The following is an 18802-nucleotide window of genomic DNA, read 5'->3' as shown; positions in this document are numbered from 1 at the left end:
TGATATTAGGTTTAAATAAAGTGCATTTCTATTTATTGGCCTGTGGAAACTAATTTATGAAATTAGTGAAATAGCTTGAAAAATATCAACTTGTGAACTGGAATCATTATAGTGGAATCATTTAGTGCAAGTTGCTAATGTGGCTTTCAGATGGAATTTATCAAGAATCAATTAGAAAAACAAACTCCTCTCATTTAAATGAAGTCAGAAAGCAATGAACAGGTAAGGAAAAGGATGCTTATATTTTTCATTATCTTTTTACACTAGGAAGTATATAAACATAATTTTGAAATTCATGCCTGGTGACAAAATATCCTTTAATTTTTAAGGAATAATTACGTTTGCCATGTTTCATATTTGATAATTTCTGGGAGCTATATTTCAATTTAAATAACTGTTGACATTGGTGTTTATTTTACTAGAGGAAAATTGTGTGAGTGTGTGTGATGACAGTTATAGTACACATTTGATAACAAGGGTATAATAAATCAGTTGAGTCACAGTGGTCTGATATCTGTTTTTAAGGTCTTTTTGACCCAGGAGTCTGTGACCTGTGAAATCTTCATTTTTTGGATTTGTTAAGATATCTTACAATGCAAGGATTTAAATTTAGATGAACACCACTGCGGGAAGTTGCCTGATGTGGCCCAAAATGTAAAGGATATCAAGGTATAAATTGAAGAAGTTCTGACAATTAACATGTGAGAAGAAAGAATCTAAAGTTAAGGAAGTTTCTTTTCTTCTTCAACTTGTATTAAAGAGAACCTGAAATTTAACCTGGTATTTTCAACGCTCTGATTACTCAGCAGTGAAAGCATTGCCAAGAAAATGTACCCAAATCTTGAGTTACAGGTTGTTCTTGCATCTGATTGGAAGGGACATATGAGTTGTTTATAAGGTATTGCAGATCTAAAGCTGCACAAGTGAAGGTTGAGACTTGGGGGAGGGTTTGAGTCAGTGAAGGGAAGCTTCGTAGACATTACAGCTCTGTCCAGAGGCCAAATGGGAGATAAATCACCGCTGGCCACCTCTCTTATTATTGAAATGGTTCAGCCCTGGGGTTTAACTGAAGGACTTAGAGGTTTTTGAAGTGCAAATAGGATGGTGAAGGGTAAACCCTTTTAGGGTTTCATTTTGATGGATTTTTTTCCTGTGTGGATTTCTGGCACTGACTGTGATCTGGAAGGAACCCTTAAAAAGGAAAAGTTTTGTTTTGTTTTTGATCATTCAGGCAATAAGAACTCTCCACTGGGGTGTACTTTTTCCTGCATGCATATTGATCTTATTGTGTTTAAAAGTAGGTCATTTAATTGGGTCTTTCTTGAGCCTTCTGTAATGTAACTGTCATTCCAAAGACACCACTCTCTTGCTATTAATGCCAAAGTTTGCAAGTGTTGAAGGATGTGGTACTTTTGGATAGGAGTTTTGTGGGGTTACTTAGGGTCAGTGTGTTAAAGTTGTCTAAAGATCAAGTCCATATTAGAACAAGACTTTCATATATTGATCAACAGTCTGTAATTATTTAATCTTTTCCCCATTGAGTTATATAATTGTACATATTTACTTAATTATTTTGGATGTTTTCTGTCTTGCCAGCATAAAATAAAAACCAAAAAAATTTTTATTGTGAAATATTTGTACCGACTTATTTGTTCAGATACACTAAAGTGTTTAAGGAAATAAGGGGGACATAAAAAATGTTAAGAAAGAGATATGTTGACTTATCAAGTTGAAAATTTTTCTGTTACTCCACAAATAATTCAAACACAACAGATAAAATATCTTTTAAAACAATTTTTAGTAAAATTGGAATGGGAGGAGTCATTAGGGACTCCAAAAGAATTATAACTTAAAGGCTTTTTGTGCAAGAGTACTATTTACCTTAAAGAAATGTCATTGTAAATCCTTCTATTTTGTTAGAAATATAATTAACAGAACTTTTTTTGAGCATTTGGCTCTTTATTTTAGATTTAACAGACATTTGTACTATTTACCCTGTTTGAAAATGATAACATTTAGCTGCATCAGAGATTTTTCTCTATAGTGCTTGATATCCTTTGGAAAAACGGGTTGTTAATCTCCATAATTGACATTGATCACACAATATTCTTAATTGCCTTCCAAACCAGTTTTTGTTTTTCTGTTCTTCAAAAATTTTCCTTCACTGTATTTATCTAAATGTTATACTTAAAATTAAATGTTAGAGTTTACATTTTCCCAATGTTGAATAAGGACTTTAACTAAGATACTTAAAAAACAAAAGAACACTAGATAGCATCAAGCAGAGTCCTCTGCATCTACAGCATCCCTGTCATTAGTTTGTTGCTGGGAGATGTTAAAATGACCTTTCCTTTGTTAGAAAAGAGATCTGTAGTCCTTCCCAGAATCCTCTTGTTAACTGTCTTTTTAACCCAAGTTGGAGGCTGTCTAATGAATGAATGGTGAGCTTTTTTTATGAGCTACACATATTGTTGACATTGTGTCACACGTTGCTTTTTAATTTCTAATGTATTTTTAATTTGCAAAGCATGCATATGCCTTTCAGAGCAGTAGAATTTGCCTTTCAGAACAGTAGAATTGAGTCAGCATTTCTGAGTGCCAATATTGCTTTATGCAAACAAGCCAAGTCAGGCTTAAGAATGCTGTATCATACATAAGCCTTAGATTAACTGAAACACACATGTGAATTTCTCTTTGAATATTGTTGAAGAAAAGAAGATACTTGAGAAAGGCTTCACCTCCCCCCCCCCCCGCCCCCCCCCCCGCCCCCCCCCCCCCGCCCGCCCCGCCAAGAACTTCTGTTGCCTCTTAGCAAGTGAATTGCCCCAATATAAAAGCATTGGGGGGAAAAGTGAGCCGCAGAGTGAAAAGGCAATCCACAAATAATCACTCTTTTCTGCCTTTGATTGTGTCAGATTTTTTTGGTGTGTGGCAATTGTTTTCTTTTTCGCTTAGAAGAGGTTTATGGTCCAATGTCTGTCAAGTCAGCCCCTGTCTTGAGGTTGCAGTTGTATTTCTCTCTGGAGTTCCTAGAGGTGATGTTATCTTTTGTTCACTCAGCAGTGTGGTGGTTCCTGAGAGCATCTGTCACTTTAGGCATTACAAGATGGATGGGTCTCCAGTGAACTGCTGGTTGAAGCAAATGGTGAAAATAAGAAAAGACAAGGGGCTTCAGGGTCTGCAGAGAGGACAGACAACAAGGAAATACTGTTTGTTAGAAATCAAGAGTAAGCTGAGAAATAGAGGAAGAGAGAGCAAAGATGGATTATATGCCATTTTATAAGCAACTTGGAAATCAGAGTCTTTTGGTGGCTATGGTGATCTGAGAGGGACATCTGCATCATGGTAAACAGTTCTGTGCTTTGGATTTGCAAAACGGGTCTGGACATTACCAAAACCATCTGGGAAGAGTGTTGGGAAATTACAAGGATGCGGAATGTTTTATGTGAGGGTGTTGATGTTTTGGGGAATTAGTAGTCTTTTAAAATGTAAAGATTTAAACATTTATTAATCTTTAAATTTTTCTTTATGTTTCATTTTTCTACTTTTTTCTTTTCTTCCTCTATTTCTTTCTTGTGAGCAACTGTAGATATTAAGATGTTTAAAAAGTTTTAGCCACTTTCTAGCATCCTTACTGTTTATACTGAAACTTCTTTGACATTTTCTGCAGGGGGATTCTGAAAATTCTATGCCCAGGCCTTAGGGAGGCTGGGGGCAGATTTTAAGTTATTTTAAGCAACCTTCACTTTAATTTTATGGGCTCTTTGATGAAAGAAAAAAAAGAATTGTTATCGATCTGTCAGAACAAGGTGGAGATTTTCTATATTTAGAAATTAATTTTGTTGGCAAAAGTCCAATTTGTGAATCCTGCCTGTGTGAGCAAAGGAACCAGGAAGGAGCTTGGTCAGAGAGTAGAAAAAGGGAAGAAGAGCTTGCGGGGGGTAGGGGGGATAATGTGGTTGGGGAAAAAAATGATTTTGTCAAACTTTTTGGCACTGGTCTATAAAGAAGACCATAGGTTGGAAGGCAAAGAAATTAAGATGATTAGAAGCTTTAAGCTATACAAATAGTAGAGTATCTTCCTTCTCTATGGGTGTAAATAATAGATGAAAGAGTAAGAGTGACAACAAAGGATCAGGTCGTTTAAGAGAATGTGTGCAGCCTGAATAGGGGTCTGTGGCCCAGGGCCAAAGGTCTTAGCTTTGAGTGTAATTAGAAGAAAATACTAAAATGTCATTACTAGCAGGTGAAGTGTGCAGCACGTGGCCAAAAATTAGCAATTTTAGACTCTGAAGCTATTGGAATTGGATTACTGACCTTTTTTAAAAATCATTAAGGTCCTGGTGGAGTCATATAGTTTCATTGGCAGTAATGCAGTTTGACCTTGTTGACCATATGGGGTAATCTTGGGTTTGGATGTAGGTAGCAAAACTCCTGACTTACAAAAGGATGTCTATTTGTGTATGGGTAGATAGGAAATACATGAGTTTGAAAATCTAGGTCTTGCATTTTTATTTGTTCTTTTGCCTTGAAGACCTTCTTCTGACAGTAAGAGAGGTAAGATAAAGATTTTTATTTCAAAATCTAAAATGGTGTTTTCTCCTTTCTCTCTTTCAATTTGACATAAAAGGAGAGTAACATGAAAATGTTTTTAAACATAAGTTAATATCACTTTAAATATTTTAGTGCTATAAATATGCATATTGAAATTTGTACATTCTCAGGAAGATCTTTTGTTTTCTCTTTAGACACTAACAAAGGAATAGAAGCACCTCTAATTTATGTATAAAAATCAATGACAAATAGTTTTTATTTCCCTTTATGCTTTATGACTATGACCATACAGTAGTTTATATTGACCATAATCTATCTAGAGAACAAAATAATATGTACACTGTAATTTTCACCCAGTTATAAAATTATTAATAGTTAGTCTAATTTCTTCTTAGAATACACCACTCAAAAGAGTAGGAAAACCAGTAGCTCTTTTTCTTCTGCCAGGCTTTTTTTCTTGGAAATTATTAAAGCATTTGTTTTAAAAAGTAGAGAATAATTTTAATCAATATTAGCTATGTTTATATTTTTTATAGTTCTTTAAGGAGGTAAATTTTGAGAAGCATCAGAGAAACTTACACTTAGAATAAGAAAATTATCTTCCACTAGTTTTATTCCTAAAAATAGAATAAAAGTTTTTGGGCTTTCAGCATTATGGTAACACCTGTCAAAATGCAGACTTGACAGGTTTATTCATTTTACAGTTAGTGAGAGGAAATCTTAAGAACAAGAGAAATTATTTTTGAATATATATCATTATGGATGATTATTTTGGGAGTATTGAAGAAGGAGAAATATCTGTATTTGCCAGTTATAAGTTGTGTAATCTTTTGATAATTCATTTCTCATTGTCATTTCTGTGGAATTGTAAATATTTACACTATTATATTCTGGGATATAATGCATTTGTTAAATAACTCATCTTTATGTATATATTTTTACTTTTTATGTTTTTGCAGGTGCAAAAAAGCTTTAAACAAGTAAAATCTAGGCAGCAGGCTCCCTGAAGTGTTGACATCCCAACTTAATCATGAACGTGACTCAAAAATGTTAATAAATAAACCAAGGTATTGTACAATTATAATATACCCCCCAAATTTTTTAAGACCAGATTTGTTTTATGAAGTTATAGTTATTTAAATAAAGCTACAATATTTTGTACTTAAACTGATTAACCAGATATTTCTATGAACTCTCCTTCCATTTCCTCCCCTCTCTGCTTTCCTCTCTCCTCCCCCATCCTCTCCACCAAAAAAGAAAAGGAAAAAAGTATCTAAATTAAGATAATAGAATTCAGTTTTTTATTCCCCTTTGTTGATTCTGGTTCTTTCTTTCAAATTGTCTAATAAGATATTATTATTAATTACCTAGATTACTGTCCTCTGCAGGAAGAAACCCCAACCGTATTAAAATTGGAATCAAACTATCCTGAGATGTATGTTTTTAAAATTTTATAAAAGTGTTTTTTCTATTTTTAGAAGGCTTGTAATTTAGAAAAGAAAAAGAGGCAATATTGCCCTTTTCCTTCCTATGTCAAAGAAAATCAGAAGTTGACTTAGAATTGAGCATTTAGGGGTACTGTTTTAGCTAACCCTCATCTGACAGGGCATAACCTAAGACTGTCTCTCTCCTTTTGGAAGTTACAATGTGCTTAAATAGCCTGGCATTTTCAAGAGAGGCCAAAGATCTTTTCCTCTTTTATGACCCGTCGTATCCTTTTGAGGCCAGCAAGAACAAGAGGGTCATTGCCACTTCAGCCTGGTCCCTGTTGTTCCCTCATGGTGACCACGCAGATCCTGAAACCTAGTATTGGCTTAACATTTGGGCCTGGAACATCTGGAAAGTGGTCAGAGATGGAGCTGAGGAGCCAGAAGAGAGAGAACTGTTGCGTTTTGTTACACCAGGTGCTAGGAGGAAGCAACATTGGCCTTTTTGATATGGGAGGCAAATTCTGTGGACCCTGGAGTTAGGCTTCAACAATTGAAGAGGTCAAAGGACAGCTGAGTGGGGTCAGTGAGACACCATGGGGTGTATTTTGTTACTTAGTAAAAGGAGCAGCCTCCTAAAACCTTAAAGGATTCTCTTGAAAATCTGTGTTGTGAAAAGGTTTTATGAGTCTCACGGCAAAACTCCTGATTTATCTAAGGAATGCTTGCTTTTGTCTAATGGAAGGATAATCCTTACCAAATGTTGGCAACTACTATAAGAGTCAATATAGGTCTGAGAGAATAGTTAGGGTTTGAAGTGTACTATGTTTTCCAAAGTGTTTTTCATTTTCATGTGTTTCACTCAGTGAAGAATTTTACACTGTTGAAATACCACCCTTTTATTTCCTTGGAGCAGAAAGTGGGGGAGAGCTAGGGATAAAAATGAGCCTACATTAATTTAAAAATCATTCTAACAAGCTTCTGACTGACCCACAAACAGGATATTACAAACCTTTAAAAAAAACACCGATACTTGTTAATTCTAAAAAGTTATCGTTGAATTTTAATGTTTCTGAATCATAGAAGATTTTTTTAAATTTAGGTGTATTTCATAGAAGTGGATATCAGTTAGTGAATAACCTCAAACCTTGTGTTTCTCCCTGAATGTGTTTCTTGCTCATTTTGTAGCTTAAGAATAAAATGCTAGAATTAAGAATAGATAATTTAAAAAGCAAATATAATAAAGAATTTTCTCTTTGAAAGGAAATGAAGAAGCGGGGGAAGGATTCTGCATGTTGTAAGAGCTTTCTTTCCCCAGCCCATGACCTCAGTATACCACTTACATGATTGTGGATGTCTTTGAAGGGTGTTATCCACTAATAGATAGTAAGGAGACTGTTAGAGGAATTTGGTAACTGTTCCAATTTTATACACTATATACATGTATATATACATAGAGAGAGCATATATTACAATATGTGTTAGTAAGAGAAAAAGATAAAATGATGAGAAGTATACAGTAGGCTTTGTTTAGCATCTTCTTACTGATTTATAACTTTAAAATATGTGAATTACTTGTATGTGTGATTTTTTTTCTATTCTTTTTGATAATTACTCATTTTAAAGCAACCTATATTTAAATGTAAGGCTTAGTATGGAGTGTGTTCAATGTCTCCTTTCTCAAGGTTAAAGTGCCTTTCAACAACTAATTTAGAAACCTAAGTGTAGTGACTGATAATTGCCCAGAGAAAATCCACAGCTGTTTAAGTAGCATTGAAATAGTGGCAAAACTGACAAATACAATTAGCAATGTTAATAAGAAGATGGAAAGACAGGGGCAGATGACAGTGTGGAAAGATGAAGGCAGAGGGAGTAACAAAATCCATATAAGAACAGAATGTTCAGTTTGCTTTGAATTTCCAGTGCTTTTTCTTTTAAGCTAAGTCCCTCTTTTACTACTCTCTGAATTACCAGAATGGGTGTTTTTGTTTTTAGCAAGTTAACTAATTCAGATACACTTGTTCAGTCCCTAACTCACATCTGATTTTGAAAGATGACGGACAGCTGTTTGGCGGTGGTATCTAAGAAAAACAATCAGATTTTGCTGATTCTAAGGCACAATTTTAGTTGTGGTGCTTTTAAAAGTCGATTTTAAAGGTATTTCTATTTTACTATAATTACTGTGAGTGGGAATTCCTTTATCTCTCTTTATACCCTTATAATTCTTATTAGTCATTCGATTGCATCGCAAAGGAGACCAAAGCCTTGTTTCTAGATGTAGTGACCCCGTATTACCAAAACAAAACCTGCAGAAGTCTTTAGTATGTTATTACTAATTATATTTACCTGGTTAATGTTCATAGCTCACGTTCCAAAAATCTTCTTAGGAAAATTAAATTGGGATAGGTAAATAAGAGAAATTAGATGAATATTATATGAAAAATATTTAGTCATCTGTGTCCTTTCCGTGTTACCTTTAAAGCACCCAGTGAGATGTGAAAATTATTATAGTATCTTTTGAAATTCTTCTCTTCATTGGGGAAATTGGCTTTTGCCTCTGGTGTTTTATGCAGATTTTAATGATTGTTGTGATAAATCCCCAGAAGTTTGTTGTCTGAAACCATAGAGACTGGGAACTCTCTGAATGTGACAGCCTTGATGGATGTGGTAAACCACACTTTGGAAGCATTTCTCCTTATTTAATGTTTTCTGTTCTGGATTATTGACTCTTCTCCCTGTTGAAAAATTGGTCTCTGGTGACATGGTAGAGATCACACGTTGCCTATTATTGTTTTGCTTCTTTGATCTTACACAGGGATTGCCTCTGGTAATTATACTAGTTCCAGAGAGTCTTGATGAGATGTGTTTATTTTACAGAAGAATTTCTGGTATTTCAAGGAGGAAGAAAGTAAAGATTTCCAATAGTAACATGTAACTCTTTGTTACAAAGGAAACATAGCATTGTACTTTATCTTTTAATTATGACAGTTTTTAATAATAATTATTAAATGAGTTGGAATATTACAATAATTAGTTCTATAACAATTTAAGATACATTGCATATCTATAAATTATTATTGGTAAAAATGGTTAATTATATAATTAAGTTATTAGGTCTGGGTTTTTATTTCAATACCAAAAATACTTTGGCCTCCAGAAATTGTCAAGAGATCCATCCACATTTAAATGTACAGAACCATTAAAAGAGACTGGAAATTTTATATTTTAATCTGTTTGCATTTTCTAAAGATTTTTAGCAAGGAGGATGAATAAAAATAAAATAAAACCCTTTTGTTTTTAATGCTTTGTTAGCTTTGTGACTTTTGGAATATGCTTAGGAAGAGATAATATCTCTTCAAGTCCACTTAATGTATAACTGGATAAAACACAAAAAGGCTCAATATTTTTATTTTTTAAAATTTGGTTCCCATTTTTAACAAAATATTTTCTCTCAAGAACTCATAGTCCAGTAGGGGAGTCAGACAAATACTAGATCCGACTATTAAGAGTGACAAATATCAATTTAAAGAATAAATGAAATGAGAAAAGAGTACAAAAGAGAATTGTGAATATATGCTTGTTTTAATTTTGGATTATGGATTCTACAAGAACTCCCAAGAACCGTGTTTGATGTCTTTGTCTAGTAGTCACACATTCTCATTTGTAAAAATATATATATGTATACATATTTTTTAATCCTTACCCAAGGATATATTTTTCATTGATTGTAGAGATGAAGGAAGAGGGAGAAAGACAAATATCAATGTGGAAGAGAAATATCAATTGGTTGTCTCCCACACACGCCTTGACCAGGGATCGAACCCACGACCCTTTAGTGCACAGACCGTGCTCAAACCATTGAGAATACCAGCCAGGGCATCATCAGTGAATATTTTTTAAGAGAAAGGGAGTGTAAGCAGTGATGCCTATAGCACATAATTTTCTTACACAGAGTCTTAAGAATCTGCTGGCTATAGAGGACAGTAATGTTTTGTATATATGATTGTAAAATTTTCTAATAAATTATGTAATCCAAATAATCATACCAAATAGCAGCTTTTGGGACTTTTGATGGTCATTTGTTCCTAAAACAATGCCCCAGAATCTACTGTAGTGTCCAACACATGCAAGAGAAGGAATGTATCTTACTTTTCTTATTCTGCTCAATGTAGCACAATGCTAAAAAAAAGCAACTTACTCTTCTAACATTTTCTGCACATTTATTTTGTGCAAGGAATCATTCAAAAAACTTTCTATGTGTATAAAATCTCATGTAATCTCACAAAAACCAATGACATTGGTTGTATTACTCCATTTTACAGATGAGAGACTAAACAAATTGCCCAATATGGTACAGGCTGGTGGGTGCAGAATTTGAATTAAGGTCATCTGACTTCAGAGTCTATGTGCTTAACCACTTCAATAGTAGAATTTATATAAATGCTGTATGGCTTGGTGGACGATTGTTAAAGTTTGGAAAGTGGGTGACAATATCTGTAGAGAAAAAGGTAACAGAAAACTGACAACTTATACAAAGTTATCTTTTTAGTACTATGCCTGGCACATAGGCAATAAATTGTGCCTTAAAAAACCCCACTTCAAACCAAAACAACTACACACACGCAGCACACATAGACTTTACCATCTTCACTTTCAAATAATGTTTTAGTCGGGGGGCGGGGGGGAAGACATGGGCATTTTAGTCTAACTTTGAACCCTAGTTTCATCATTTACAAGCTAGATAACCTTGGCTTGTTGCAGAAACTAGATCATTTGCTCTGTCCGCCTGTCCCTCATTCTGAATCTGATTGTTTCCTTGTGGTTTCATTTACTTGTTCCTTGGTCCTATAAATGAAAGTTAGCTCTAGAGGCTGGACTGTAATCATTACACCCATCGGCAAGAATACTTCCTAGGTGGTGTGTGTGTTTCATATTATCTCCCATGGAGAGGCACACAGCCTCTCATTGACTCACTTTCAGTGGTGCTAAGCTTGGTCAGTGAAAATGAATTTTGCATTAAGGGTTGCAAATTGGTAATTTTATAATTCCATCATTCTTTCCACGTTTATTATAGTAAGAACTCTTCATTTAAAAACAAACAAACAAACAAAAAAACCTCTTTCTCAATAATCAGGATTATTTGGTTACTTTAAGTACAGGAAGAGCAGGATGAATGCTTCACTCTTTCCTTTGTCTTGTAGTAGGTTTCAAATAGGTGCTTTGTTTTTGTTTGTTTTGTTTTCCAAAATGAGTGCTCTCCTTTTCTCCTTGAATATTAAAATTAATTTGTGAGTTTTTACATTTTAAATATGCTTCAGTCCATTGCATTTATCTTCTTTTATGTTGAGTTTCTCTAATGTTGGGCTCATGGGAACACTTCATGTTGACACCTGTGTCTTCTGACATGGCCCCATTAGTCATTGACAGCTTCTTTGCTTTCAGGAACAAGATGTTCAAGGTTCATCTTTTGTCTTTCCTGCCCCAAATCTGGAATTGGCCATATCTTCCAGGAACTTGGATTCTTTTCAGTGGGAATGATATTAGGAAGTGCTTATTGTTATTGAATTGCCATTGTTTCTTGGACTTTTCAGTAGACAATGCTTGAGAATAAAAATTTGAAACCTTTTAAAAAGTAAATTATTACTTAATACATCTATCCCCATCTACCTGCTCCATAGCCTAACTAGCTGTTAAACCAGGCAACCCTAAAGCAGTATCCTAGATGCAGTTCTTTTTCTTTTAGCATGTACATGATGTTTTTATTGATTGGTTGAGAGAGAGGGAGAGAGAAAGGAACATTGATTTGTTGTTCCACTTATTTACACATACATTGGTTGATTCTTGTATGTGCTCTGACCTCAGATCGAACCTACAATCTTGGCGTATCAGGACAGTGCTCTAACAAACTGAGCTACCCGGCCAGGGACCATGAATTTTTTAATTAGTGTTTTTCTTGTTCTTTCTTATCACTAACTATGATGATCCTTTTAACAGTACTTTTTGAAAAATATTTTTTATCTCCTCCAGATAGTTGTTATTAAGAGTTAACCTTTACTAATAGCCCAAGTGCAGTACCTTGAAAATATTTATATTTGGTCAAAAGAGAAACTTGTTGAGAGAGTACAGTTGAGTCAGTACAAGTGTACCATAACTGGGGGAAATAGTTTAGAATATTATGCTAGAAGGCTGTAGTAGAAATTCCAACTCTTAATGAGAGGTTCTCATTCCAAGCACTGGAATGAATTTTATTTTCCCTGGAATCCTGAAGAACCAGAAAGGGGTGGAGGGGATGTTCACTTTGCAAATTCACTTGTTCTTTTTTAATAAGAAGTCTATTTTTCAAAACTACAAAATAAACGAACAAGCAAAATAGAAACAGACTCATGGAGAACAGACTGACAGCTTTCAGAGGTGAGGGGGTTTGTGGAACTGGGTGAAAAAGGCGAAGGGATTAAGAAAAAAAACAAAAACAAAACTCATACACACAGACAACAGTATGGCCAGAGGGAAACGGGTGGGGGAGGGTAGAGAAGAGTCGAGTATAGGGGGATAAATGGTGATGGAAGGAGGCTTGGCTTGAGGTGATAAACATGCAGTACAATATACAATTGACGTGTTATAGAATTGTACACCTGAAACCTATATAATTTTATTAATGTTACCTCAACAAATTCAATAAAAAAATAATAAAATAAAGAACAGCAAAAACAAAAATAACTCCATGTTCAATGGTAGTATTGGATTGTCAATGAGAAGGATCAGAACTTCATACTAAGCACTAAAGAAGTCTAGGGTCAGTTCTATAATTCTTCACATTATCATTACCATTTTTAACAAAGCCCAGTTATGCTTTCATTTGGAATAAAGTTGGTCGTTTTTTTCACTCTACCAAGTCTCTTCATGGTTACTTCTTTTTGTCTTCATCTGAGTATTGCTGATGCTCTTGAGGGATTATGTATGTCTTCTATGAGTCCTCACCACTGGATCTTGGCTCTCTCTCCTCTGAGCCCAGATGCATACTCACTTTCCTTCTCAACCAGTCCTCCAGGGACTTCCTCTAGGAAGTCAATCAGAGTTGGAATTCCAGATAAAATTTAATCTCTCTCTCTCACACACACTTTGTTGGGAAAAGTAGGGCTAAGATATTTGCAAAATTGCCTTTCTTGAAATGAGATTTACCCAAGTTGAGCCTATGTAGTACTCTAGGAGTGCAGGATTTGTCATCACATGGCTAGATATCACCCTTACCAGTTGGGTGATAGTGGGCAAGTCACTTGGCTTCTCCAAGCTTCAGTTTTTTAATCTATGAATTGGGAAGAGGTCATACATACTTCAGAACACTGAGAATTAAATAATCTTTATAAAGTACTTAGTATACTGCCTAGCCCAGTGGTCAGCAAACCGCGGCTCGCGAGCCATATGCGGCTCTTTGGCCCCTTGAGTTTCTAACGCCACTTCTTCAAAATAGACTTGCCCAGGCGGAAAACCGACTTCTGCACATGGGCCACGAAGTTTCAATCGCACTGTACGTGCGCGCCCGCATGTGGTATTTTGTGGAAGAGCCACACTCAAGGGGCCAAAGAGCCGCATGTGGCTCGCGAGCCGCGGTTTGCCGACCACTGGCCTAGCCCAACAGTTCTCAAACTTTTCATCTCAGAAAAGTTTTATACTCTAAAATACTGAGTTTTATTTATGTAGATTATATTTATTAGAAATTAAAACTAAGAAATTATAAAATATTTTTAATTTAAAAATAGTAACCCAGTATGTATCAACATAAATAACAAATTTTATGAAAAATAACTATTTTTTTTAAAGTTAGTGAGAAGAGTAGTCTATCTGCGTTCAATCTGTTGCAATGTCACACATCATACAGCCTCTAAAAATTTACACATACAAGAGAATAAGAGTGAAAAAGGCAAGTAATATCTTAGTAATAGTTTGAAAAGAGTTTTGACCTCATGAACCTCAAAAAGGGTCTCAGGGACCTTAGACCTTACTTTGAGAATTGTAACCAATAGCACACGAAAATTGTAGTTATTATTGATATACGTGGAAAATTTTGTAACTAGCAAATTCTATACAAGTATTAGTGATGAGAATCAAAGACCATTACTTCAGAATTTCTTACTATCAATTCCTGAAGAGTCTCAAATAAGATTGTGAGTCAGATGGAGCAAAAGACACAACAGTGTTTTTCAAATAAATGCTGGTAATACATAAATGAGTCCTCTGAGTTTAAAAGGCTCAAATCTTGCTTTCAGAAATTTGTCAATTAAATATGTCATCCTAAAGCTTTCATTTTTTTCCCCAGAGAAGAATCTTTCCCCCTAGGGTAATAAGATCTTAGTAGAGAAAGAAGTAGAGATTTACTCTGAACCACTTATAGAGTTGGTGTAGGGTTATGGTAGCCCATCAGTTTTAAGGTGGAGGTGTGGCCCAGTTGTCACCATGTTGGGCTTCACAATTGACAGGTCAATCTTGATTTACTGGTTGGAGAACTTGACGTAAGGCATTATTACTGCTTGATTCTCAGATACAAGATCCTTTAAAGTGGCTTTTGAAATGTTTGGACTGTAAAAACAAAAGGCAATGTGACCTGATAACCGATACTTTAAACAAATTGCCGTAACAGGAAATATATGTATAGTTCATATAGTTTATATGTTAAGATATATGAATATAGTTTATATCAGCTATATGTGTACTCTGCAAACATATGGTCCTCTAACTATATAAATTTTCTCCTTTTTTCCTCTTTTTTTTTGGGGGGGGGGGGATGGTGGTGTAGACCATGGGGAATTCATATGCTGGGCAACTGAAATCTGCTCGATTTGAGGAAGCTCTCCACAATTCCATAGAAGCCTCTCTGAGATGTAGTAGTGTGGTACCACGGCCAATTTTTTCCCAGCTCTACTTGGACCCTGACCAACATCCGTTCTCACCTGCAGGTAAGTTTTTCAATCGCATATATTCCTAGACTCCTTTTAAAAGAAGTGGGCCTTCCAAATTGGGGGCCTCTGAAATAAACTGGTTAATTGTTAGAAAATGCTAGTCTACCTGTCTTCAGACATCTTTCAGAACTATGAATTTTTCTTTTGATTATCTTTCCTCAAAATCTTTTTATTAATTAGCTATGATTTATTTGCTTACCAGATGTAAAACCCAAAGTGGAGGATCTGGATAAAGACTTGGTACACCGCTACACTCAAAATGGAAGCCTGGATTTTTCTAACAATCTAACAGTTAATGAAATGGAAGATGACGAAGATGATGAAGAAATGTCTGATTCAAATAGCCCACCAATTCCCTATTCACAAAAACCTGCCCCAGAAGGGTCTTGCACTACAGATGGTGGGTTTCAGTTTTTTTTTTTCTTTAATCCTTCTAATATTGCCTGACTAGTTTCCAATCATTAGATGTGGTGCTCAAGGCTAGAAACCAATAATTACAGAAAAGAATGAAGAATAATTATGCTCTTACATTATCTCTTATGACTTCATAGCAGGTGTTATAAGAAAGGCAAGTATTATCACCCCATCTTATCGATGAAGAGACTAAGATTCACAGCAGTTGATGACTTTTTGAGATGGTATGTGACAATGGCAGACTCGGGTCACGTTTTTCTTGTACTCCAGGTACTTCCTGCAAGAATGGTACTACTTTCGGAAGTTTTTTAGTGTTTTCTTTTCCTACTTCTTTCTTTTCTACCCACAAAATAATAACAGAGATATCAGATGATTTATATTTACCTTTTCCATTTATTTTGAGCACTCATCCAGTATATTGTTATCTATAGAAGAGAAAAATGTATTTTGTCAACCAGCTCTTCTACCACACTTTAAAAAAGAAAATCCTAGTCCTAATATAAAACATTTTCAGGACTTCATGGTTTTGGTGATGTCACAATTTAATTTATACCCTATTTTCTCCATTTTGTGATATACAATGCTGTTTTCTGATCTTCCTACCCTAATTAGTATGTGGGTTCTACTTTATACATATTAGCCAAAGTATAACTTTTATATCCATACTGATTTGGACCAGGGGTAATTCTAAATCATGAAAATCTTAGGGGTGGAAGGGAGGAGAAGAAAAGGAGGGGGTAAACTTTGAGGACAGTCCCTCTATAAAGCTTGAAGTACAAATAATTTGTATAAACTAGATTCACATATGCCTTGCCAGATGAATGAGTCTGCCCTGTTTGGAAGTTTTATTTTCTCCATGATTTCTCTCTCTCTCTATCTCTTCCTTTCTCCTCCCTTTCTTCCCCCTCCCTCCATCCTTCCCTCTTATCTGATAAACTACCTAGGGGATTTGGAAACCTGAATAATCTTCCTTGTAGCTTATCTAGCCTGCTTCACCACAGGTGGTCTCTAGCAAATAAATACTACCGCTCTTGGAGTTGGGCCTGCTTCTGGCACATCATTCCTTACATATTGGCTTCCATAGGATCCTTTTGCCGAGACTTAATATACTATCATACGTACCGATTTACTCAGATGTATGACAGGCCTTTAAACCTGGAGAGGTGTGGGAGATTACTGGCGTTTGGTTTCCACTTACCTGTTTTATAGCCATTGTCATGCCTTTTATTTAACTGATGAGTCAACTCATATTTGTCAAGTAATAGCTAGAGGTGGAAATAGTGCTTAAAATATTGTTGGATTGACATCAAGAACCTTGTTCTATGTAAGAATTAAATAGAACCAGAGTAAAAGCTTTAGGGGATCATTGTGAAATATCAACTTTTATACCAAAAATGGGGAAAGGGTTCCCCCTTTTTTCCTGTGCCCTAGGTGTGTTTTTAGACTGCCTCTGAGGTATCTGCCTCCATTGATATTATATATAAGCAGGTATGGAAAGCTGTTTATGACTCATCAAGATATACTCAGTGATTTAGCAGATAGCAAGTGATTCTGTGAAGCATAAGGGAAGAGTGATAGTTATTTTTAAAGAGAATAGTTATTTTAAAGAGGATAGTTATCTTAGAGACACATTTTTTCTAACAAAAAAGAACTATTTCATTCTAAGCACAAGATTCATATTCTAAGACAACCCCAAAATACTAGCTACACTTAGATTCCATCAGCTACTTTGGTTTCTTATAATTAATTAACATCCATTATTTGTTTTCCCCCTTTAATTCACCTGAGGGTGACGTGGTCATTAAACACAAAAGGCATCGTTTATAATTTGATAACTTATAGTTCATCCATGGCTCTTTCAATTTGACTCATTCTAAGGTAGTTCTAAGAGTCTTCTCACTCAGAGCCCTGAAATGTTCCTTATAAAAATGTCAGTAAAATAGGGCAATGTAATGCTGGACTTGCTTCAGTGGACCACCTTCCTGCCATGGGAAATCCTGTATTTACCTAAGGCTTAAAGGAAGCTGAAGCTATTTTTAGAGGCAATTTAGATAAGCAGATACTTCACACCTGATGGGCTTCTGGGGGGTTACCATTCAGATGTAAATTTTGGTTGCTAATTTCTTATGTAAATTATTGGAATAGAGTAGTTTCCTACCCTGCTGGGAGGCAGTTGAGTGTCTAAAAGGGTGAAGAGCAACCAAATTTTAGGCCTCCAAATACTGCCTTGATTACTTTAGTTTGTATTTACAGCTGTTTCAGTAAACTTGCCCCTCCCCCCATTTAGATTACTCTGTAACCTTCAAATTGAAGATAATTGGAGAATGCAAATTGGGTTCTGTGAAGTGAAAACCTTGGCTATTTTCTTAAGGAAATGCAGATGAGGTTTATAAAGAGGAGCCCTCTACTATTTTTTTAAATTAAAGTAATTTGCTGCAAGAGTCTTGGTTTTAGACAATATTTTACTTTTATTCTCAGAAAATGAAACTATTTAGAGGCACATTTGTCAAATAAATTGTAATTTGTATGCCCACCTCAATGATAGCTTATCTTTCTTGCCTATGCTTTCTCCAGGAGCCTCTAAAAGAAACAGTAGATCTTTCTTTTGGGATTAGTTTCAGAGATCATTCAAAATTATCCTACAGGGAGTAGTAAGGTTTCTTTCATTTTGTTTGAGATTTTAATTGAACTTTAATATTGATCTTTATTAGGTTAATAATCTAATACATCTCTAACAGTGGGAAAATAGAACCACCTGTTACACCAGCTATTTGAATTTCTGGGGGTTTGATAATCATCTTTTGGGGAATGTTTTAACTGATACTCTTGAGGTTCCATATAGCTCTGATGGGCTAAAAAGGCTTGTAATAATCTGCAGATTGGTACAGGCTTATGGTTCTATCTAGTCCACTCTTCCTAATATAGAGTGAATCAAGGCTGTAGATGACTATTACTACTGAGTGACAGAGACAATTCCCCAAGCATTCTGTTGGCCATCAATAGGCAATCATGCCAGGCTGGCGTGAGTCAGTAATTAAGCGTCAACCTATGAACCAGGAGATCAAGGTTCAATTCCCGGTCAGGGCATATGCCTGGGTTGCAGGCTCGATCCCCAGTGTGGGCCGTACAGGAGGCAGCCGATCAATGGTTCACTCTCATCATTGATGTTTCTATCTCCCCCTCTCCCTTCCTCTCTGAAATCATAATAAAAATTTATTTAAAAAAATAGACAATTGTGAACCTCTCATCACTGAATTTGGGAAGATATTATTTTTTGGAGCAAATCATAATAAAGGTGATACTTCTTAGGGGAAATGAGTTTCTAGGTTTATTGTCTACATGTAAATTAATAAACCCTTTGATTAAAAATTTAGTGTTCCTTTTAGGACTGTAAAATGCCTCCAGATTTAGTATTTTAGAATTTGGTGGAAAAGACTGTGTTCACCCCTCATA

The 18802-nt window shown here is 35.3% G+C and overlaps 1 protein-coding gene across 3 annotated transcripts in view; it reads left to right on the top strand.

Annotated features, from left to right (window-relative positions):
- Positions 1-18802, top strand: part of GREB1L (GREB1 like retinoic acid receptor coactivator) — a 220129-nt gene that overhangs the window by 105703 nt on the left and 95624 nt on the right. For 2 of the 3 annotated variants that reach the window (XM_079784210.1, XM_079784212.1), the window contains exons 3-5: positions 5514-5621; positions 14773-14932; positions 15138-15335. In XM_079784210.1, coding sequence (XP_079640336.1) covers positions 14776-14932; positions 15138-15335 — 355 coding nt within the window. In that variant the 5' untranslated portion in view covers positions 5514-5621; positions 14773-14775. Of the gene's footprint in view, positions 1-156; positions 223-5513; positions 5622-14772; positions 14933-15137; positions 15336-18802 lie in introns of those variants that run through there. The other variant, XM_079784211.1, reaches the window with a different exon arrangement.

This window comes from Cnephaeus nilssonii (genome assembly GCF_951640355.1).
Source record: "Cnephaeus nilssonii genome assembly, chromosome: 11".
Classification (NCBI taxonomy): domain Eukaryota; kingdom Metazoa; phylum Chordata; class Mammalia; order Chiroptera; family Vespertilionidae; genus Cnephaeus; species Cnephaeus nilssonii.
This window is presented reverse-complemented; position numbering and strand designations above follow the sequence as displayed.